This window comes from Papio anubis, chromosome 6 (assembly GCF_008728515.1).
Source record: "Papio anubis isolate 15944 chromosome 6, Panubis1.0, whole genome shotgun sequence".
NCBI lineage: Eukaryota > Metazoa > Chordata > Mammalia > Primates > Cercopithecidae > Papio > Papio anubis.
In genome coordinates, this window is record NC_044981.1 from 96045294 (window position 1) to 96069410 (window position 24117).

General features: G+C 33.4%; 1 protein-coding gene across 8 annotated transcripts in view; it reads right to left on the reverse strand.

Moving 5' to 3' along the window:
* ASCC3 (activating signal cointegrator 1 complex subunit 3) overlaps positions 1–24117 on the reverse strand; it is a 384990-nt gene that overhangs the window by 272585 nt on the left and 88288 nt on the right. For all 8 annotated transcript variants that reach the window (XM_003897951.5, XM_017958157.2, XM_017958154.3 and 5 more), the window contains 3 exons: positions 20301–20505; positions 19413–19554; positions 18690–18815 (listed from right to left, as the gene is read on the reverse strand). In XM_003897951.5, the coding sequence (XP_003898000.3) occupies positions 18690–18815; positions 19413–19554; positions 20301–20505 (473 nt within the window). The remainder of the gene's footprint in view (positions 1–18689; positions 18816–19412; positions 19555–20300; positions 20506–24117) is intronic.

Genomic DNA, 24117 nt, shown 5'->3' on the forward strand with positions numbered 1-24117 from the left:
TAGTCATAGAGAAATCTTAAAGGTGGGGACTACATTTTTTTTTTAATTTATTAATTATTATTATTATACTTTAAGTTCTAGGGTATATGTGCATAACGTGCAGGTTTGTTACATATGTATACTTGTGCCATGTTGGTGTGCTGCACCCATCAACTCGTCAGCACCCATCAACTCGTCATTTACATCAGGTATAACTTCCAATGCAATCCCTCTCCCCTCCCCGCTCCCCATGATAGGCCCCGGTGTGTGATGTCCCCCCTTCCCGAGTCCAAGTGATCTCATTGTTCAGTTCCCACCTTTGAGTGAGAACATGCGGTATTTGGTTTTCTGTTCTTGTGATAGTTTGCTAAGGATGATGGTTTCCAGCTGCATCCATGTCCCTACAAAGGACACAAACTCATCCTTTTTTATGGGGACTACATATTAAGAAACAAACAAATTAATCCTACAAATTGAAAATAAACAACTGAAAAATATTTTAAAACATTTTAAATATTCCTAGTCTAATTCATCACTGTCCAATAGAAGTACATTAAAAGCCAATATATACTTACATTTTCTAGCAGAAACATTAAAAAAACACAAAAACAGTGAAATTAATTTTATAATGTATTTTATTTAACTCAATGTATCTAAAATATCATCTTAACATGAAATTGTAAAATTAGTGTATGTTACACTTAAAGCACATTGTAATCTAGACTAGCCGTATTTCAATTGCTAAACACCCACATGTGGTTAATGGCTACTATATCAAATAGTGCAGCTCTGGAGAGTGCCCAACTAACTTATATAATACTTATAAATTGATAAATATACTGTCCTAACACAGCAGCTTGCATTCAGGGAAAATCTCTTAGGGCAACATTCAGAAATCCTTAATGTGGTCTAAAAGACCCTACCATAATATGAAGTTCATAAAATTCAGTTAAATTATAATTCAGTTAAATTATACGGTGACTCATGCCAGCAATCTCACAACTTGGGAGGCTGAAATGGAAGGATTGCTTGAGGCCAGGAGTTGGAGGCTGCAGTGAGCCATGATCATGCCACCACACTCTAGGCTGGGTGACAAGGCAAGATCCTGACTTAAAAAGAAAACAAAAAACTACACATTGAGGAGTCTTTAGGAAAGAGAAAGGACACTAGTCTTTTTCTTGATGTCTTATTCTCTATAATTATCCTTGGTAAGCATAAAAAGAAGAAAATAAGTAACCATTTGTTGAATGTGTTAAACAATGAAATTAATGTTCTTTTCCAAAATTGACAATCACTCATACTTATTTCTATATTCCAACCCAAGGTCTAAAACAGTGAGGTTGAAATGTCAACCACATATTACATTAGTGACAAATACTTGACAAATACCTCACCTGATCAAATGAAATCACTTGTATTCCCTAAAGTACTAAACGATAAATATAAGAAGTATTTATAATATAAGAATATAATATAAGAATATAAGAAGGATGAGTTTGTGTCCTTTGTAGGGACATGGATGCAGCTGGAAACCATCATTCTTAGCAAACTATCACAAGAACAGAAAACCAAACACCGCATGTTCTCACTCATAGGTGGGAACTGAACAGTGAGATCACCTGGACTCGGGAAGGGGAACATCACACACCGGGGCCTATCATGGGGAGGGGGGAGGGGAGAGGGATTGCATTGGAAGTTATACCTGATGTAAATGACGAGTTGATGGGTGCTGAGGAGTTGATGGGTGCAGCACACCAACATGGCACAAGTATACATATGTAACAAACCTGCACGTTATGCACATGTACCCTAGAACTTAAAGTATAATAATAATAAATAAATAAATAAATAAAAGAAGTATTTTCCTTTAGAATATAAGACTACTATGAGGCAGAAATTATGTTTTTCAACTTTGTCTCTCTAATTCCTAGCACAGTAAATGGTGTAAAGCAAATACTCGGTGGTGGTGTCTTTTTTTTTCTGTGCTTGCTTCAGCTGAGTCATTTTGATTAAATTGTAATTATCAACTATGAACTGCATTGTTGATGGATGTTTACAAATCAACTAATAGTTAAGATGCTCCATGTTAAGAATAAATTGTTCTATTCACATTATTTATTAAGTTCCACAAGTGTTTTATCATATATTATAAATATTAGTCAAATAATTTTTTTCTATATTCATTCACTGCAGTTGCCAGTAAAACACCAAGTTAGCTTGGATTGCAACCGCTCCTGGTACACTTGTTTTTTTGTTGTTGTTTTTGTTGTTGTTTTTTGAGACAAAGTTTGTTCTCTTGTTCTCTTGCCCAGGCTGCAGTGCAGTGGTGCGATCTCGGCTCACTGCAACCTCCGCCTCCAGGGTTCAAGCGATTTTCCTGCCTCAACCTCCCAAGTAGCTGGGACTACAGGCGTGTGCCACCACACCTAATTTTTTAAAATTTGTTTTTATTTTCATTTTTTTTTAGTACAGACAGGGTTTCACTGTGTTAGCCAGGAAGGTCTCAATCTCCTGACCTTGTGATGCGCACGTCTCAGCCTCCCAAAGTGCTAGGATTACTGGCATGTACCACCGCACCTGGCCGGTACATTTGTTCTTAAAACCAAAACAGGTAGTTTCAAAACATACTTTTAATGTATTTTTTAATCTTCCTGACACTAAGCACTAAAAACTCTAAACATAACCAGACATTTAGCATATCACAGAATCTCCCACATTAAGAATACATACAAATTATGTATTATGTCAGAAATATGTAACATTCTATCTTATATAATCCCTAAGAAACTGACTGGTTTATACCCAATCCCTATTTACGTATCTACATTTTTCTATATTTATAGCTCTCTCTATATATTATACCAACATATGCTATTATTTTAAAATATCATCCTTCTAGGTCCAGAGGTAACAAAATATTATTTCTAAGAGACTTTATAAAAATTACTAAAGCCCATGCTTATTTGTCTGTTTGAACCTGCAAAAGAATTACAGGAAATTCTTGGGAGACTGTACAGTCCAACTAGGGATCCTCGTGTACTATACGTAACAGAGTTGGTCAACTAAACTCTATATCAGTGTATTTCACAAAGAAGGTTATGCCTTACTAGTGAGTTATGAAATTAATTTAGGGATTGTTATCAGTGTTTGTAAAGAATAGAAAAGAAAAAGAAAATACTAATACATCACATGTGATAAGGGTAAAACAGTTTCGTGAAAATTGTGTTTTAATTGTTTTTGAGTGTATTAATTACAATGTAAAATATTTTTTAGATGTGCTCAATAAAAAAAAGTTTGAAATCCAGTGCCACAAATAAACACTTTCTTAGTGAACGCAAATGCATTCTTTCAAAATATGATCCTGTTTCATTTTGGGAACACAAAAATATTTCGCTCACAAATGAATGCCTATAACCTTTGGCCTATCTGGCAATTTCACTTTTTAAAAATGTATCCAAAAATATACTTACACATGTGCAAAATTGTGTATGCATAAAATTATTAATCACAAATTATTTGTCACACCAAAAATTAAAAACAATCAAAATGTCCTCAATAGTGTACCACTGGAATAACTTATGGCATATCCATGCAATGAAATTCTATGCCTCCATAAAACAGAATAAGGAAGTTTTCTATTTTCTGAGATGAAAAGATCTTTTTATGGCCAAGAAAAAGCAAGTTGCAGAATAGTATTATAATACGCTATTTTATTGTCCAAATTTGAGGACGGAAGGAAATAATAATGTATATTTGCTTGCAGAAATTCTGAAAGAATGCATAAAATTAAATACACTGCTTATTAATGAAAGAAGGTAGGGACCTGGGAAGATCAAAGACATAAGCAAAAGGCTTTTCGCTATGTAAAGGTTGCTAGTTTTTGAAACCATATGATAACACCTATGCCAAAAAAAAATATGACTGACATGTTTTAAGAAACGGAAAAGATAAAAACATGTCCGATTTAGTGGAAAAGCCTAAATGAGCTCTCATGTATAAATATTTCATATTAAGTTTTTCTCATTATTCCTTGAATTCTACCCTTTAGAAACAAAATAGTGAGTTAAATTACTCTTTCATGCCCCTTCAAATTATTCTACACCATATGTCCCCTACTCAGTGTTCTTCCCAGTCTTCTCTTTTTTGGTCTTAACATGGCTAGTTCCTCAAAGGACTTCCCAATTAAAAGTTTAGTTACAGAAGAAAACAGCAAGTGTTCTTTCTACCTCCAATATTTGTGACATCAGACCTGTGGTCTCATCTAAGCCTCAATGACTTCACCAGAGGACCAGATCTGTTATTAAATGCAAGCCTAAATCACATGTTGCTGCTATCTAAAATGTATCCTCCTACTCCTTCATCATGCACTAAAGGCTGCCTACCAAGTATCAGGCTTTGAGGACATGGCCTGACCTCAAGAGCTCACGTTGTAGCAGATGAGCTCACATTGCACATCTCTAGATTCATCACTAGACTACCAGAAACCCATTTCATAAGCTCTAACTATAACTTTGCTTCCACATACCCCCACATTGTAACGTTTAAGGAAGCAGGAAAGATCTGACATACTACTTCACTAAATACACCAATCCTAAACTACATAATTTGTGACAAGTCAGTAGACTAACTGAACACAAAAACTACAATGTGATCTCTAATGCTCTTGAATTAAAGGTAAACACACAAGATAATATATTCCTTAAGTTGGCAAGTAAATTGTTCACTAATCTATTTAGCAACCATTTTTACTGAGCACGTACTACATATAAGGTTTTGTTTTAAATGTTTTAAGTGCATGATATCACTTAGCATCCAAAGAAAATTTATGAGGTAGGTCTTTTTATCATCCTTCTTTTAAAGAGGGGGGAAGTAGGGCATGGTGAGTTTAAAGAACTTAACCAGGATAAATAGCTAGTAAACTGCAGAGCAAAGATTGAAACTCAGGTATCTGACACCAAAGTCTAAATTAAAAGTCCACGTTAGGCCAGGCGCGGTGGCTCAAGCCTGTAATCCCAGCACTTTGAGAGGCCGAGACGGGCGGATCACGAGGTCAGGAGATCGAGACCATCCTGGCTAACACGGTGAAACCCCGTCTCTACTAAAAAGTACAAAAAAAACTACGTAAAGCAAGGTGGCGGCGCCTGTAGTCCAGCTACCGGGAGGCTGAGAAATGCAAACCCAGGAGGCGCAGGAGCTGGAGATCCGCCACTGCATTCCAGGCCACTGTATTTCCAGTTTACGCATTGCAGCAAGGCTCTGTCTCAAAAAAAAAAAAAAAAAGAAAAATAAATAAATAAAATAAATAAATAAATAAATAAAAGTCCAAGTTAAAGGCTTGTAAAACTTATTAATTTCATAACTTTACACTTTTATTTTTAAGGTTAATTTTTTGATTCCTAAAACTGATTTTTAACCAAGTAACATAATTTATAAAACTAAATATGAAAATACAGTCAATGAAAATAATGATTTTACTAATAATCAAATAAATGCAAAATAGAGTAAGATACTATTTCATTCATCCGAGTGTTGAAGATTTTTTAAAAAATTGATCTTGGTAATGTTTACACCCTCATATATATTGCTTATATACAATTCATATTACAAATGTGCATACATCATTTAACCTAACTCCAAGTCAAAAAAGTATCCAAGTAAAATAACTGAACTCTTAATATCAGATACATAAAAAAGCACAAAGATGCTTGCTTTAACATCATTTACAATAAGAAAAAAAAACAGACACAAGCTGAATATCTATAAATAGGGTATTGGAGCAAGTAATTCATGACACATTCTCCATGAATCACTGTAGATAAACAGAATGAAGATATATTTGCTTATACAAAAATGTGTCTAAAAGAGAAAAAAAGTATGCCACAAAATAGTAACTAATTAAATATATTTTATTAATACAAAAACATTCTGGAAAGATATATATCAAAGTATTCTACTAAAGTTGGGGCTGTAAAGACATTTTCACTTTCTATTTTATATTATAAACATAGATGTTACATTTTAGATATTATTTTTTGGTAAGAGAAAAATTTTATCACTAGCCCTACAAAAATCTTTTCTGTTTACATAAAACAAACAAAAGGAAAAAGGCCTATTCTGTATTGACTCAATGTATTAACACAACAATATTTCTTTATAAATAGAAATACCTAATGCTTTTGTAGTAATACAAAATAACTAACTAACCCTCTTTTTCATTCTGTAATATAGAGTTCTACATCTTTACAAACACCAAATTTCTAATTTGTACCCCCTCTTGAAAGTGCACTGAAAAATTACTAAATTTTATTAAGAGATATGAAAGACAGTACATGGACACTTGTTTTCACTGAAGACTCATATATTTTAATGTTTTATGATGAAAATGCATTTTCAATCAGATGATCTGGGTAGAGGAAATTAAGTTTTAGTAACAAAGCACCTCAAAAGAGTAACCTAATATTAAATCTTTGAAAGAAGAGAGATTGTTAGATTTTGTGAAAATCAAGTTACTTATTTTCTAAAATGAAACTCAGCCAAATTGTATTACATATGAAGAAAGCAGTAAGAAAGCCCACCCAAATTAATTAGAAATTGCAATGCATTATTCATATATTTTTATGCTACTTAAATGAATGCATGTATACCACCCATTCACCCATTTAATCATTTATTAATTTAAAGACAGGATCTCATTCTGCTGCCCAGGCTGGAATGCAGTAGCATGATCATCAGCTAACTGCAATCTCAAACTCCTGGACTCCAGTGATCCTCCCACATGAGCCTCCTGAGTACCTAGGACTACAGGCATGAAGCACCATGCATGGCTAATTTTTTTAATTAAAAAAAATATTTTTAGAAATGGGATTTCACTACGTTGCCCAGGCTGGTCTTGTCCTGGGTGCAAGTGATCCTCCTGCCTTGGCCTCCCAAAGTGCTAGGATTACAGGTGTGAGCCACCATGCCCAGCCCATTTACACTGTTTAAAATATGACAACACTCAATATGCCTGTAAGTGTCAATTCCTAAAACTTCTCATACAGAAAAGTCTATCTAAGAAGCATAACAAAAACAAATGTCAGCTAAATACAGATGGACCTTCTAAATATACTTCACAGCCTGATGGTAAAATGATAAATAGGAAGTTATTACTGGCCTTGAAGACAAAACACATGAGAGAAAAAACAAACAATAGCAATACCATGTTTAACAAGAATTTCAGATATAATTAGAGTCAGAGAGGTATACTCTCTTCTTGGGAGGGTAGGATGCCCTCCTAATTCCCAGGAGAGGTATGATTTGAGCAAAAGTTGAATGTTTAGGAAAACTGAAGAAAAAACACAAAATTCTCAATGGGGGATTTTAAAAGAGAAACAGAACTTGGACTGCACAATCATAAAAAGTTCTACTGACAAACCATTCAGATTGTACATCCGGTTTTCACCAGCACACTCTTAACAATAACTCAACATGTCAGATGTCACTCTGAAACACCTTCTTTAGGGTGCTATGCCAATAGTCACATTCATACACATGCTCTTGGTATGTTATCATATTAAATTGTTAGATATAATGCTGGTGGAAATAATGTCCAAAAATTTCCATTGAGGATTCTAATAATGAAATTCCCTTGTTTAAGGAGATATACATTTAAAATGACATTCTTGCATTATTTAATCAGTTTCAAAAGTTTAAAGTCATATGAACTATAACAAATTTAAATTAAATAATTACCCTTGATTCAACATCTGTAATATTTTGTGGACTTGACCATACAAGTGCCCAAATATTTTATCCTTTGCAAAGATTTTGAGCAAACTAGTAAAAGTAATTTAAAGGTTCAAGTCAGAGCTGAAACCAATTATTACCATAAATATCAGCCAAGAAACTAAAAATGACATTTTCATTGTGGGATTCAACAGAATTTAACAGAGACTCTTTAGCTTCAGTTTTATTGCCATGATTAGAGGTGCAGCTGTTTATCAGAAGTTAGATCATACAATCTCAGCCAAGACTGTTTGTAATACCAATTAAATAATTTTAGGCTACAAAACTTTGAAACCACACTTAAAATGATATACCAGAGGCATACTTATACACACTTGATTTCTAACAGGGATGAAATTGAGTCTTAAAAATGGGTCAAAATGGTGCTAGAGTAACTGATTATCTATATTTTAAAAATGAATTTAAATCTTTGTCTTATATCATATTGAAATATCAGTTTTAGATGGTCTGGAAATGTAAATGTGCAAAGTAAGATTTTAACTGGCGGACAGACCCTAAGGTTAGCCCAAATAATCCCAGATGCCTGCCTCCTGGTGTTCATGCCCGAGTTTAGTTCTTTCCCCTCAAGCGTGGTGGGATCTGTGACTTGTTTCTAACCAATAGAAGAATATGGCAGAGGCTGTCACTCCCATGATTATTTTATGTTATATATGACTCCATCTTGTAGGATCTGCCTTCTGACAAGCAACTGACGCCCCCTTGTATTTCTCTATACTTAATGAACAATTAGAGGTTGAATCTGAAAGAGTTTTAAAATAATACCAGAAAACATAAACATGAAATACATAGGTATAAATTTAACAAATAGTTGTAAAACATATGCTAAAAATTATAAATTAATCATGAAAAAAATCAAAGAATACTTAAATAAATGAAGAAGTATATAATCTTCATGGTTTGGAAGGTTTGATATTAAGATTTAAATCCTCATCAAATAATCTATAGATTCAATGGAATATCAGTAAAATCTCAGCAGAAAATTTTGTAGAAAACAACACAATTCATATGGAAAATCGAAGAAACAAACTAAGCAAATACTAACACCTTTTTTCAAGACTTCCTATAAAGCTTCAGTAATCCAGACAGCATGGCAAAGAAGAGACACGCAGGAAATCAAAAATAAGCTCACATGTATGTATATGGTCAACTGATTTTTAACAAACGTTTAACAAACGTGCAAAAACAAATCACTGTAGAAAGAAATCTTTTCGATAAATGGTGCCTGAAAAACTGGTCAGCTGTATGCAAAAACAAACAAAAACCTTGACCCTTACCTTTCATCATACATAAAAACTAATTAAAAATGGATTATATATCTAAATGTAAGAGCTACAACTTTAAAACTTACAGAAGAAAATTACGAAGAAAATCTTAATAACCTCGCATGAGGGAAAAATCGCTTACATATGACCAAAAAGCATAATCGAGTTTTTTTTCGTTTATAGAATGAACTTCAAGGGTACTAATACATTTGCTCCACTGAAGACATTTTATGAAAAAACAAGTCATAAAATGGGAGAAAATATTACCAACACATATCTGAAAATGGACTGTATTCAGAATACCCAAAGAACTCTCAAACCTCAGTAACAGGAAAACAAATCATCCAATTAAAAACTTGACAAATTATGTAAGCAGAAATCTCACCAGAGAAGAGTGACAAGACACAAAAAGCTGCTAAACATTATAGGTCATTAGGGAAACACAAACAAAAACCAAAATGAGGTACTACTACACAACTAAGTAAAATGTTTAAAAATTTTTAAACTGACGATATTATGTGCTGACAAAAATATAGGGTGACTGGAATACTCATACATTGCTGTTGGAAATACAAAATGCTCCATTCATTTTGGAAAACAGTTTGCCAGTTTCTTACAAAGACAAATACATATTTACTGTACAATTTAGCAATTCCATTCCCATTTAGCCTGGGAAAACAAAAATACATGTTCAAACAAATAACTGCACACGAACAGTTATAGCAGTTTAAGTCATAATCAGCAAAAGTTGCAAACAAGCTAAAAGTACTTCAAATGGAGAATGAACAAATTGAAGTACAGACACAAAATGTAATACATTTCAGCCTTGAAAAAAAAAAACAAGTACTGAAACATACAGCAATATAGATGAATCTCTAATATATTACATTAAGTGACAGAAACCAGATTCAAAATATTCATGACGCTTACATGATATTATACAAGTAACTTATATGATGTATACATAAGCATTACACAAGGAATTGTATGATACTTATATGATATTTTGGAAAAGTCAAAACCATAGGGAAAATAAACAGACCAGTGGTCTGCAGGAACTGGGAGTAGTGGGAAAGAGGTAAAAGAGGCAGTAGAAAAGTTTTTGACATGATGAAAATGTTGTTTTTGATGGTGTTGATATTTACAAAATCTACTACACTATACCCCCAAAAGAGTATATTTTATAGTAGTCAAATGATATTTTAATACACCTGGCTTTCAAAAAAGACATCAAAAACAAAACAAAAAATAAAGCAACACAACAAAATGAGGGGAGGAAAGGACAGGAGGAAGGAAGGCAGGGAGGACAGGAGGGCAGGCAGAGAAAAGAATTTGGTGGGGAGGCCATTTATATATATGATTGGTCACCTTATCTTTAAATTTAGGGAAGTAACTTATAAATCCCATTGACTCTTATGTTTCTCTACATGAGATCTGAAGTTCAAAGTATAAGCTTTCCAAATACACTGAACCCACAACTCAAAAGAGTAGGGAAAGGACTTAGTCACAGACAACTGGAGATGAGCTCAAAGGATGTACTGAGGCCAGTGCTTTTATTTTATTTTATTTTTTTTTGTTTATTTATTTATTTTTTATTATTATTATACTTTAAGTTCTAGGGTACATGTGCATAATGTGCAGGTTTGTTACATACGTATACTTGTGGCCAGTGCTTTTAAAAACAGGTTCCTCATGCTCAGGGTAGGGGCTGTTGGTCAACACTTGAGATTTTCATTCATTCGCCAGGGGATGGGAAATAATAATTTGTATATTTCTTAACAGTTCCCAGGTGACTATTAAGTATAAGCAAAACTGAGAATTATTATCAAATGTCCCACCCATGCACAACACAGTGAATAGGTTTTCTGATTCATCTATGTTTAATAATTTAATATAATCTACTCTGGAAAGGACAATGTATATTTTACTCAGAAAAATTTCTGTTAAAAATATACAAGTTTAGAAGGGGTCCCTATAAGAAAAATATTTTGCTTGAACTTCTTGTGTAATATGTAAAGATTTGAAGGGACAAGCAAAACATTTAGGGGAAGAAATCATGAAAGCTATGTAACAAAACATGATATTGTACCAATTGCTTAATAATTCATTGAGATCCCTTTACATACTGATTCCCTGGTACATTTAAAATTTACCAAAATTGTATGAGGCAACCTATGTTTAGTTAACCACTTTGATATTTGCACCACTGGATCAAATTTAAACATGTCCTCTCTAAACCTCTTGCTGTCAAGGTGGATGTGACATGCCAGGGTTTATATGATGTTTATATGAAGGGTTCCCAGATTAAACAACAAAACTCAGCTATCAATGTGAGAAATTAACTGAAGGGACAGTTTATATAGGCATTTCTTGTGCTGAGAATTTACTGATCACCTGAAGTATATCACAAAAAAAGCTATACATTTTCTCTGTGCTAACTCATGTAATCATCAAAATAAATAGTCTGAAAAGAAAACTGAAACTCAGAGGCATAATTTAACTTGATTTGTGTCACAAAATGTGCAAATGGTGATGGGGTAAACTCCCATCAGTCCTACCTAACTGGATAGCAAGCTCCTTAAAGCCAGGATCATAGTTCTAAACCTCTGTGTATCCACCGTAACTCCTACCACAATGCTTTGCATCAATCATGAGCTCAGAAATTATTACTGATGACCAATAACCAATATATATGTACTTTCAAACCAAATAACAAGAAGAAAATCTATAAATAGCAACCTGTAAGTATCAAATATTTCTGTGTATTGTTGTAGGTCTGTGAAACCACAACTCACTGACATATTGAAAGACATGGACTAAATCCAGTTCTAAAACGATTTGAAATTTCCACAATATAACTTAAATTCTTTAATTTTCAGATTTCTGAATTCATTCAAGTTCTAAAATTATCATTCTGGGACAGTTCAATGTTCTTAAGTTTTTAATCTCCATTCTAATCTCCTGCTATAAAATCAATAAAGCGTAGGTTGTAAAGAAAACAATTTCTTTCATTACTCCTAGAGGCAGATGTTAGTTATAACTTTTTCTGTAGTTTAGCAGGTATTTTTGAAGCAGCTGGTGCCCTTTTCTAGTTATCTGTTTGCAAGTGTTCCCAGTAGACTATACAGTACTGCAATCCTGAAAAGGTTTTGGGCATACAGACAAAATGAATTCTTACTTAGAAAGCATAGACAGACAGTATTTCCCCTCAAATGAGACTTGAGCATTTCATAGTTTTGAATGATAAAGCATTTTCATAACAAGTAAACATTATTTTTTTAATAATTTAAATAATTGCTGAAAGTCAAAAATTGATAAAAATCTTATTTATAATTTTATAAGGAAGATTATCCAATATATCATTTTTAAACATACTAAGCATCTATTGATATCCCAAACAGAAAATAATAATTATTAAAAGCACGTACCACACCGAATGTATCAAAAATCCCCAATTACTTTCAAGAATAAACTGAGAATTTTAAAAGCTTTTCCTTACAGTTTCCATAGTTGCACTCTAAATAATACTCTAACACATAAAATCATGGCCTTCTTGACAGTCACCAGGTTTTTATACAAAACTTAATTTTGAAGATTCTCTATAAAAAATGTCACAGATAAGACATAATCCCCAACATTTCATGACAGTTCCATACAAAATTTGCAACATGAAGTCAAGAATTATTATTTTCTCTGTATACCCCAAAACAGCTCTATTAAGGAAACAATTGTTTAGTTGATATCACTGTTTCAGATGAAGATCGATGCCCACAGACTAAGCAATCAAGAAACAACAGAAGTCTCATGTTCTACAAGAAGTCTTCATTAACAGCCATAGCCTACAATGATCCCAGTAACCTTGTTCTGACACATCCTATAATAGACAGTGTTAGTTGTCCACACACAATCACTGTTTCATTTTGTTTTCTCTAATGAAAATCCATGTTTTTATTCAGAAAAATCTGGCCTCTTTCACAAAATCATGTGTTTCACCAAGCCAAACATGTCAAACTTGTTTCCCTTGAGTCCTGGAAAATACTTCCTCACTCTTAAAATAGACACAAGAAAATGCGGTCCTTATTTCTTACTGGACTTTTTTTGCACAGTGACCCTGGAATAACAGTCATGATGAGAGTTAATTTGAGGAAAAGCCAAAAAAATGAGGATAGGAAAGTAGAAAGACATCAACAAGCTGGGTTCTGAATAACATCATTGAGCAAACAAATGGACAAACCTGGACTATTTGGCTCCCCATGTCTTTTTGTTATATCAACATACTTTGATTCAATCAAATCACGAAGGCAAGAAAGTCATAGAAGCATCCAGAAAAATACTTCAGAGTATGGATCCTTTTCATGAGATCACTTTGAAGATAATGAAATGTCACTAAAACCCAGGCATTCCCCAAATTAAAAAGCCTTTTTCTAAAGCATCCCACAAGGCTGTTTACTATACTGTCACACATGCCATCAATTTCATCAGAACCATGGCCTTGAAATCACAGCCTTTTTAAGAGATCGTATCAGTAAATATTAACAAATTATGAAGTTTGAAACTAAAAATTGAATTTACCATTTTTTTAAATTTACAGACATCATAGCAAAGATGATTTCATAAATTTCAAGAGGAAGGAAACACAAATGTGGCACAAATTAAATGGAGCAAAAATTAAATTTCTAATTTAATTTGGCAAATACTAAATTTCCTTGATACAAGCCTAGCCTCACCTGGCAATTTGAATCATGGGTTGCAGAAAGGTAAGCAACTTGCCTAAAGTCTGGCAGACAGAATGTGGGATAGTGAAGACTGAAACTCAGCCTAGATTCAGGGGTCTTGCTCCTAACCAACATTGTATGCTGAACATGCACAAAAGTTTTTCCTATTTCCTATTCCTCACCTTAGTAAATGGCACTATCACTCACCAACACTGCTCAAAACAAAAAACCTATATCTCATTCTAAACTCTTCTCTCTGCCTTATCCCCTCCTATTTAATCAGTCATCAGGTCTTACATACACTAGCAGCTAAATTTCTCTCAGTTGTCCTCTGTATATATAGGCTGCCCCTTTCTTAATTTAGGCTTGTAGCTTTTCTTCCTTGAATTATTGCAGCAGTTCTACTCTTAACCTTCAACTTTGTGTTGCAGCCAGAGCAATTCCTTTAAGTGAAAACACCTGATCATTTACTCTCCTATTTCCCACAATATTGAGTCTAAACTTTTTAGTATGGTCTTTCAAAGCCCTTCATGTGCAGGCAATTGTCTTCTTCCAGACTCATTTCCTGGCGCTCTCCACATATGGCCTACATGCTAATAAGACTGAAGGGCTTGATGTCCAAAGGTAACAGCAATTTCATGCAACAACCTTTGTTTGGCATACACCTCTACCTGCTTTGTCTATCTGGCAAAAGTGTATGCCTTCAACATTATCCTTCATGAAAGCTTCTTCCTTGATCTCTTTAGTCTGCCTTTTCGGCTGCCATAGAACTTTGTACAACATAACCCAACTGTACCACTTATGTCCATGGAAATGGAACAGATACACTACAGTGAGTAACTTAAGATCAGAGATAATACTCTATTCTTTATTTTCCCAGAACTTCGCCTATAAGCACAGGATTCAAGAAGCTAGGCTCATAGAAAACTTAAATCTTAAATTCTTTACAATCAGATTTTATAGGACTCAATTTTCTTAAATTTTAAAATGAAATATTATACGCATCTTTTATATTACTTTTCTAAACCAAGTATTATCTTTGGGTCAGTAGTCCATTTTTGCTGAACAACACTCTACTGACTCTTAAAAAATCGAAGTCCCAACTGTAGAAATAGACAGAAATCAACATATTTAACACCAACAAAGAAGTAAACCTGAGTTTCTCACCAAAAATATCAAAGACATAGCTCTGTCTTCTTAGCATCTTTCTCATCCTACTTTTAAGGGTAATATCAGCACCCTCCTTTCCTTTGGGAAACTCCCCTTTGACTCCTGGTGGCTCATGGGGAGCTGATAATGAGGATACACAAGTGAGCAGCCGTGTGTCAGTAAGAACCTCACTCACATCACATCACAGGGAAAGGAATTGGTTCAGAAATGAACTGGTGACCTAAGTCAGGAAAATCAGAGTTCATCCTAGGAGGTTTTTTTGTTTTCCTGGCAAAACTGGTTAGAAAAAAATCCCCATTGCTTCTGGGACTATAGTATGGAGAAACAGTTATGTTTGCTGCTGCTGCCATACATTTTTCCCTGGTTATATGGAGAAAGCCTATCTGGGAATCAGGGGATGAAAAATCATAAGAGAAACACCAAAGGGGGTGGGTAAGAGAAAGGAGGAAAAGAGGGGAGGAAAAAGAAAAAAAAGGAAATGGAGATAAAGAAAGAAAAAGAAATAAAGAGGAGAAAAAAATCTGATGACATCATCTGAGCCTATATGTCCAAGCTGGGCACACAGGCAGTTTTACTTCTGGACAATCCAGGTAGAAAAGGCATAAACTGTCACCTTTGCTTGGTTTGACTTAGATTTCTAAAAGTTCCAACTGAGTGACTCTTGACGAATCAAGAGACGCATCTACATTTTTTACATTGTTCCCTTTCCAAGAAAGTACAAAACCCATTTAATGACATTAATGGTATTTTTGCATGTAATTCTAAAATTTTAAAATTATCCTTAAGTTTTTGATCAAATTACAGAAGTTATTAAACTTATCCAATGTGACAGTCAGTAAAAGGACATAAAAGCTTCTTAGGACAGTTAGGAATAGCATGCAATTATGATCTCAGTGAAAAATGACAGACCTTCATCTTCAATAGCACTTTCTCTGACACATAAAAGATCCTACCTGGTTAAAAAAAAGATCCAAGACAAAAGAAACATCTACTAAACTATATGACATTCTGTTAATGTCTGTTTTTTCTCCTGGGGTCTGTATTACTACTCAAGCTTATGATGTCTGGCAGGATCAATATCTACAGTGATATGACAGCAAATGGTTTACTTACTTATAATGACAAATTTCACTTAAATGTATTACTCCCCAATTATTATTAGCCATTAGAAAAGTATAAATTAAAACCACAATGAGAAATCACTACAATCAGATGGCTAAAATAAAAATATAAACAATATATAAAAATACAAATATAAGTGGCTACAATAAAAATAAAAAACAGTGACAACACCAAATGCTGGTTAGTATGTGGAGAAACTGGATTATATCATCAAATTGCTCACGGCTATGTTAAATGATACAGTCACTCTAGAAAACAGTTTGGTAGTACCTTAAAAACCTAAGCATGCAGTTTCAATATGACCCAGGAAATGCATTCCTGGACATTTACTAAACAGAATGAAAACTTATATTCACACAAAAACCTGCATACCAGGTTTATAACTGCTTTATCTGTGTTATGGAAAGAACTATGCCCTTCAAAATTTGTATGCTGAAATCCTCACCCCTCAATGTGACTGTTTTAAAGACAGGACTTTTAGGGAGGTAATTACGGTTAAATGAAATCATGAGGGTGGGGTCCTAACCTGATAGGGCTGGGGACCCTGAAAAAAGAGGAAGAAACACCAGAGGTCTCTCTTCATACACACACAGAAAAGAGGCTATGTGCGAACACAAGAAGAAGGCAGAAGGTAACTACCTTCAAGTCAAGAAGAAATCCTCACCAGAAACAAAATTTGCTAGCAACCACCTGATCTGTGACTTTTAGCCTCCAGAGCTGTGAGAAAATCGGTTTCTGCTCTTTAAGTCACCTGGTCTGTGGTCTTTTTTATGGCAGACGAATACAGTTTGTAATCACCAAAAACTATCAGTAAAATAAATGTCCTTCAATAGGTGAATAGTTAAAAAAAAAAAAACTGTGGTCATCTACAACACGTGTGGTAGGCAGAATAATGATGCCCACCAAAAATCTCCACATCCTAATCCACAGAGTCTATGAATATATTAGATTACATAAGATATGGACACTACAGTGGCAGAGGGAATTAACCTACTCAGAAAAACTCTTTTACTCCAATAATCCAAATAAAAATGAACAAAATACTTATTTAGAAATAATTATGATAGAAAAGTTAAAAAGCCTGCTTCATTCATTATTAATTTAAATAAATGTCAATGATGCTTTTTTAAAAATTTAAAGATTTAGACCAGGTGCGGTGGCTCACGCCTGTAATCTCAGCACTTCGGGAGGTGGAGGTGGGCTGATCACTTGAGGTCAGGAGTTCAAGACCAGCCTGGCCAAGATGGCAAAACCCCATCTCCACCAAAAATACAAAAATTAGCTGGGTGTGGTGGTGCACACCTGTACCCAGCTACTCAGGCAGCTGAGGCAGGAGAATTGCCTGAACCCAGGAGGCAGAGGTTGCAGTGAGCCGAGATCGTACCATTATATTCCAGCCTGGGCAACAAGAGTGAAACTCCTTCTCAAAAAAAAAAATTTATATTAAATATTTAATACATAAAACTTAATAAATCTTGATGATACTGCTTATAATGATTGATAAGGTTTATAACAATTGTATTATAATTATTTAATTTTATTGGCTGTCAGTCCTGGCTGTATTTTAGAATCACCCATAGAGCTTCAAAAAATCATTCCCAAAATATTGTTACCTGGACCTCTTTGAAGAGATTAGACTTAAATAGTAGCAAGGCACTTGGATTATTAAAAAGTTCTACGAGTACTTCTGATATACAAGATATAACTAGAATTTTATTCTACTATAAAAACTTATTGTAAAAAACAACTTAAAACTATAACAATAATAAGTTACTTTAGAATAAAGGCATAAAATGGAATAGTATGTAGTGATAAATTGATACTGAAGAAATATGTTTACTGATACAGAAAGACACATATAACTATATATACACACACAAAACAGTAGGTATGATGTCATTCCATTTTGTAAAAGAAAATACATATGGACACCTATACACAGAATGAAGTTCATTTTGGTTGGCTGTGAGTATTCTTTATGATGCTTTATGCTGCTGTTTTTGCTTGCTTTTATTTTTTGTTATTTCCGAATGATTCTATAAGAACATATATGAAAAACCACAGCAACTAAATTTTGATACGGAAAAGATTAACTTTCAATAATATGAATACGTTAACCTAGACTAAAATATTATATTTTGAAATAGAGCAAATGTGACAAAATTTTAACAAATGGTGAATCCAAGCGAAGGATATAAAGATAGTAATATTCATGCCAGTTTTCCACAGGTCAAACATAATTCAAAATTTAAAAATTCCGAAAAAATAAATTCTTAAAGCTACTTAGAATTTGCGCCCCCCCATGTATTCTATTTTACTATAGGTTGATCATTTGATATAATCAATACAATAAATAAATCCTTTAACATCTTATTTAAATCAGTGTACATAAGTTAAACCAAAATCTTAGCTGAAAAAAAAAACATGAAACACAGAAATATATGCACAAAAATATACACACATTTGTTTAATGTATGATATAGTGTATATTTTTTTAAATTTAAACTCTCCTACTATAATTGTCTAGTAACCAACTATGTATGTCTGTACTATATTTGCCAACTAATAATGTTTTAAAACAATTTTTCCAGTATAAATTCATTCATACCACATACCAAGCCTCAAAACTATCAACTCTGTAAAAGGCTCATCTCACCTCATCTAAGTCTTGGATATAAACTGGCTTTTCCTCAAAGCTGAGTGGCATTGGTTCGCTGTAGGGAATCCTTACTTCTTCATAAAGCTTGTTATTTTCTCTTTGGATTCCTTCTGGCAAAATCATCTACAAACATCAACAATAAAAATCCAGTAATAATAAAAAATAAAACACTGGCTCTGGTAAATATTCTTGAGAGAGAGAGAGAGAGAAAACACCACTTGTTTTATAACAAAGCACTGGTAAATAAACTTAGCTAATTTAAAAGAAAACAAATCTAAATAAAACAAAAACAAATGCAAAAAACCACTCACACAAAGCATTAACATATCAGGTATTTTACGTAACACACAGGCCACAGTATGTTGACAAATCTTAAAGTATACACTAATCAGATGGTACACCTGAATACAAATGTATTCATATAATTAGGAAAATGTACAACATACAGTATAAAGTTTAGCCAAGCAGCGAGGCAACTGATAAAACTCAAAAATACAAACTGCAGAAATCATAAAAGGGAGGGAAACATATATGTTCTGAATATCTACTATATGTCAGGAGCTTTACATACACCACATTACGTCATTTTCCCCAATACTTTAAAATAAAATTTAGCATAGTCAACTAGTGTTAGACTCATGAAGGAAACAGGGAAAATCTACGCATCATTTCTTTAGAATAGACATATTATTCAACAGTAGTTATATAACAATGACATACCTTTGCACCAGCAATAAATGCTGATGTTTTCATGGCTTCAGCCTGGGAATCATACACATGGGGATAATGTATTTTTTCAATGTCTGCGTCTCTCTGCCTGCTCAGAATTGGAACACTTCTAGCATTCAGAAGTGCCTGCTCTCTGTAAATATAAAAATAGGCCTAATTTGAAATGTTTATGTTTAAAGGTAATGCATACAATAAAACAATGTAATTATAAAAAATATTGGGAGGTAGCCTTCCACCATAAAAAAGAAGAAATTAAACTACACAAAGGAAGATTTTAGGAATCCTGAAATCTTCTGGGTGACAAAATAGGATTCAGCACATTTTCAGATATTATTTATAGATAACACCACCTGGTAAGTTTGATTTAATGTTCTTTCTAATTTTGTTTTTTCACAATTCAAAGATGTTTATTTAACAAGGTATACATTTCTTTTTTGAAATGTGTTTCAGTATTTAAAGAATCAAGTAAAATAATGCTTATATTTCATTTTTCTCCTACTTCTAAATAACAACATTTTTTAAAAGGTACATTAAGCATAGAAATAAAATGTATCTCAAATAAATTTATGTAAGCTATATAAATCTTAACCTAGTGGTGTGTACACAGCACCTAAAAATAGCTTACCTCTATAATCTAAATTTCTTACCTCTATAATCTAAATTTCTTATCTACCTGGATGTGACCAAGAATATTATAATTAAGCAGACCATTGCTTTCTTATCCCAGAAAATCAGGTATTCATAAAACAAACTTCTATGAAGAAAATGTGACTTTAAGTAAAAATCATCTATACTGCTGAGACTAAACTAAAAAATGATAATGATATGTAAAAGCAGCAATTACAATACAAGTATTTTTCAGCTTCTGACTTTTATTACCTCTGTATCCGCAATTCCTTAGGATCAAAGCACGTAAGTCCTTCTGAAACTTCTAAATCTTCTCCAGCCTTTTTTTCTCGTCTGGCAATTCTTTTTTCTTCACGGCGATATTGTTTCATTAACTGCTTTTCTTGTTCAGACTGAATAGTGACTTGACAACCATAATTGGGTTTAGCATTTTCTCCTAAAATTTTTTTACAATTGTCTAAGAAGCAAATTTAAGACACACAACGTTTTATAAATCTGAATATGATTTAATCTTCATGAAAACCATTTCCTTCCTCCACCCCACAACATATAATGCTCTAACAGTTCATTTTTTAAAGCTGGCACATTCAATTACATGTTTTAAGGTGAGTTTTTAAAAACCACAGTATCTAAATAAAATTACATGGTAGTTTAAGAAAAGTCAGCAGTATTTTCTTCCTACAGACCAAACAGTTCAATGTCATGCACATTAAAAATTCTTACATATAACATTAGGAACCTAAAAATTCAATTTTATCATTTGAAATTATTTGTTTATATAATTTCAATAAATATAATAATTATCAATACTAATTAGTGTTTACTGTTAATATAGTAAAAAAACAAACTCTTTCCCTATTAGAAATAACTTTTCTCCATGTAATAGACCTTAAGCAGTTAAGTTGCACATATGTTACTACTTAGTTATTTATAGATTACATAAAATTTATTGGCAGTAGTTCAAGACATATTTGAGACAATGACTAAAGCAAATAAAGCAAAAGTATAGTCCACCTTTTTATGGAAACACAGTTTTTTTTTAAAAAATGGAAAAACCAAGTGAATTAAATCTCAGTGTTTACAAAGTACACTTTAGGTCTGTGGTTTGGTCAACTCAAAATTCAGCAAAAATTTTCTTCCAACAGGATTACCTTCTGTGCTTGTTTAAATCTTTACAGCAACAGTATCTTCACTTACTGAAGTTCTAAAGGAACTAAAAGGAATGTAGCTGAAAGTAATCCAAGTCAATAAGCATTTATTGCATTGAGGTCCTACTCCGTTCTAGCCACTGCAGCTAGGCTAGGAGGACAATGAAGAATGAAACTTGGTCCATACCCTGACAGAGCACAGTGCAAATTATTTTATCATATTCCAACATCCAATACAGAACAGAGAAGGAATTAAACATAGCATCAAGATGGGAAAATTAGCTTTCTAATTCATTCTAAGTCGAATCTTCACAATTCTCAGACAATTGTTACTGATGCATTACATGATTCTGGATATAAGTCATTAAAATCTCAATCATAGGGAAAACTTCTACAATGGCTTTATAAGCCTTAAAAAGGAAAATATGTCTCAGAATTATGAAATAAAATAAAATCTCATCTATATTAGGACTAAACTTTACAGTTCTGAAATAAGCATTTTCCTAAGTTTTTTATTTCTTGTTCTCCAATTAAGTATTACATACCTACTATAACAGAATTTATAATTAGCGTTCAGTGTTAGAAAAAGAATGCAACATTCTGCCAATTTTTACATGTACTCTGAACTCTTCATAAAAGTTAACTTATCTGCAAAATTACACAATCAGCAACACAGATATCGAGCCGAATGTTTAAAAATGTGTTTATCAGAAACGAATGTTAAAGATTTTAAGCATAAAACTGTAAATACTTTAGGTGACATACTAAATGCTATGCTAATGTAATTAACATTTTAAGCAAATGTGACAGTAACAAAATACTATACATACTTATGATCATCTAAATAAAATTAAAATTATAAGAAGAAAATATATCTACCTCATAGAAAGCTTAAAAGGTCCTAATTAGAACATACTGGAATCCTGTAAGGCTGAGTATAATAGGCTATTTCAAAAAATCAAGTTGTAAAGCAGTGAATGTTTAAATGTATGGTTCTCCTTGCTGGGTTAGGTTAACTGTAGAGACTGACATGCAAAAATGAAATGAATATCCTTAACAGTAATTCTAACACAAAGTTATTCTGAAGAACTATGTACAGGCTTGTATCCTTTTAGAATAGTTGTTTAAAAATGTGTAGCACCTCCCCCTTGTTCTCATGCTCCTTCTCCTGATATGTAAGATGCCTGCTCCCCTTTTGCCTTCTGCCATGACTGGAAGCTTCCTGAGGCCTCCCCAGAAGCAAAAGCTACTAATGCTTCATGTACATCCTGCAGAACTGTGAGCCAATTAAACCTATTTTCTTTATAAATTACCCGGTGTCAGGTATTTCTTTATAGCAATGTCAGAATACACTGATACGAAAAGGGTATTGATTCTAAGAAGCTATCCTAATAGAATAAAACTTATGAAATCAACATAATAAACATAAATAAAACTCATCATCTACAGTTTCCAAAAAATATGTAAAGCTGGACTTATATTAAACTTTACATTAATAAATTACTACTATTAAAAGCTGGAATCAGGCTGTGCACTGTGGCTCACACCTGTAATCCAAACACTCTGGGAGGCTGAGGTGGGAGGACTGCTTGAGGCTAGTAGTTCAAGACTATCCTGGGCAACATGGGGAGACTTCATCTTTACCAAAAAAAAAAAAAAAAAATTGTTTTTTTCTTTAATTAACCAGGCATGGTGGCGCACACCTGTGGACCCATCTACTCGGGAGGCTGAGATGGGAGGACAGCTTGAGCACAGAAGGTTGAGGCTGCAGTGACCCCTGATTGTGCCACTGCTCCCTAGCCTGAGCAAGAGGGAGAGGGCCTGTCTCAAAAACAAAAGCTAGAATCAGTAAATATCTCTTTATTAATATTTAGGAGACTGACAAAATGAAATACCAAATTCTCAGAATTTACATTGCAGGACTAGATATTTAAACTCATTTATTTTCCTTGGCAGACACCCATTTTAGATGCTCATAAACCTTGCTGGCTTACTGCAATTTCTGATTATATACTATTCAACAGGTGTGATATGGTTAGGCTTTGTGTCCCCACACAAATCTCATCTTGAATTGTAATCCCCATAATCCCAGGTGTGAAGGGAGGAAGCTTGTGGGAGGTGACTGGATCACAGGGGCAGTTTCCCCCATACTGTTCTAGTGATAGTGATTGAGTTCTCAGGAGATCTGATAGTTTTATAAGTGTTTGGCAAGTTCCTCCTGCACATACTTCTCTCTCCTGCCACCATGTGAAGTAGGTCCTTGCTTCCCCTTCACCTTCTACCAGTTGCCTGAGGCCTCCAGCCATGTGAAACTGTGAGCCAATTAAACCTCCTTTGTTTACAGTGTGAGAACTGACTACTACAAGGTGGGAGTGCTCTTGGATGAAGGCAGAGTAGAAGTGTTCAATACACTTAAAGAATAAAGAGACCTGCAGACAAAGTTGCTAAATTCATATTTTTCAAGTTTCTTACAATCTCAAAGAAACTTGAGGCTCTGAGAACATTTATTAGTAATCAAGAGAATCTGTAAGAAACAGAAAATCTGTCAGAAATTTTAGATTTAAATTATAGCTGTTTTTATCATTTCCTTTTAGTGCCATAATCATAAATGTAAGAAAATGAGGACGTAACTTGCAAGAAGGAATAGATGTTGAATAGTTTGAAGACAGTTGCCAAGTTTCTTATGCTCATATACTTTTTTAAAATCCAAAACTATTTGTAAGGCTGGCAAAAAATACTGCGGTAAAGGTAAAAAAAAAAATTGTTTTCCTATTTATCACTTAAAACCTGAGTTTCACATCAGCTATGTTTTAAGTCAAGCTTTTATAAAAATAATTTTTTTCCTAGACAACTCTTCTTAATTTTTCTGGGATTTAAAAATATATGTAATATATGATACTATCAGTGTTCAATTTGCTCAG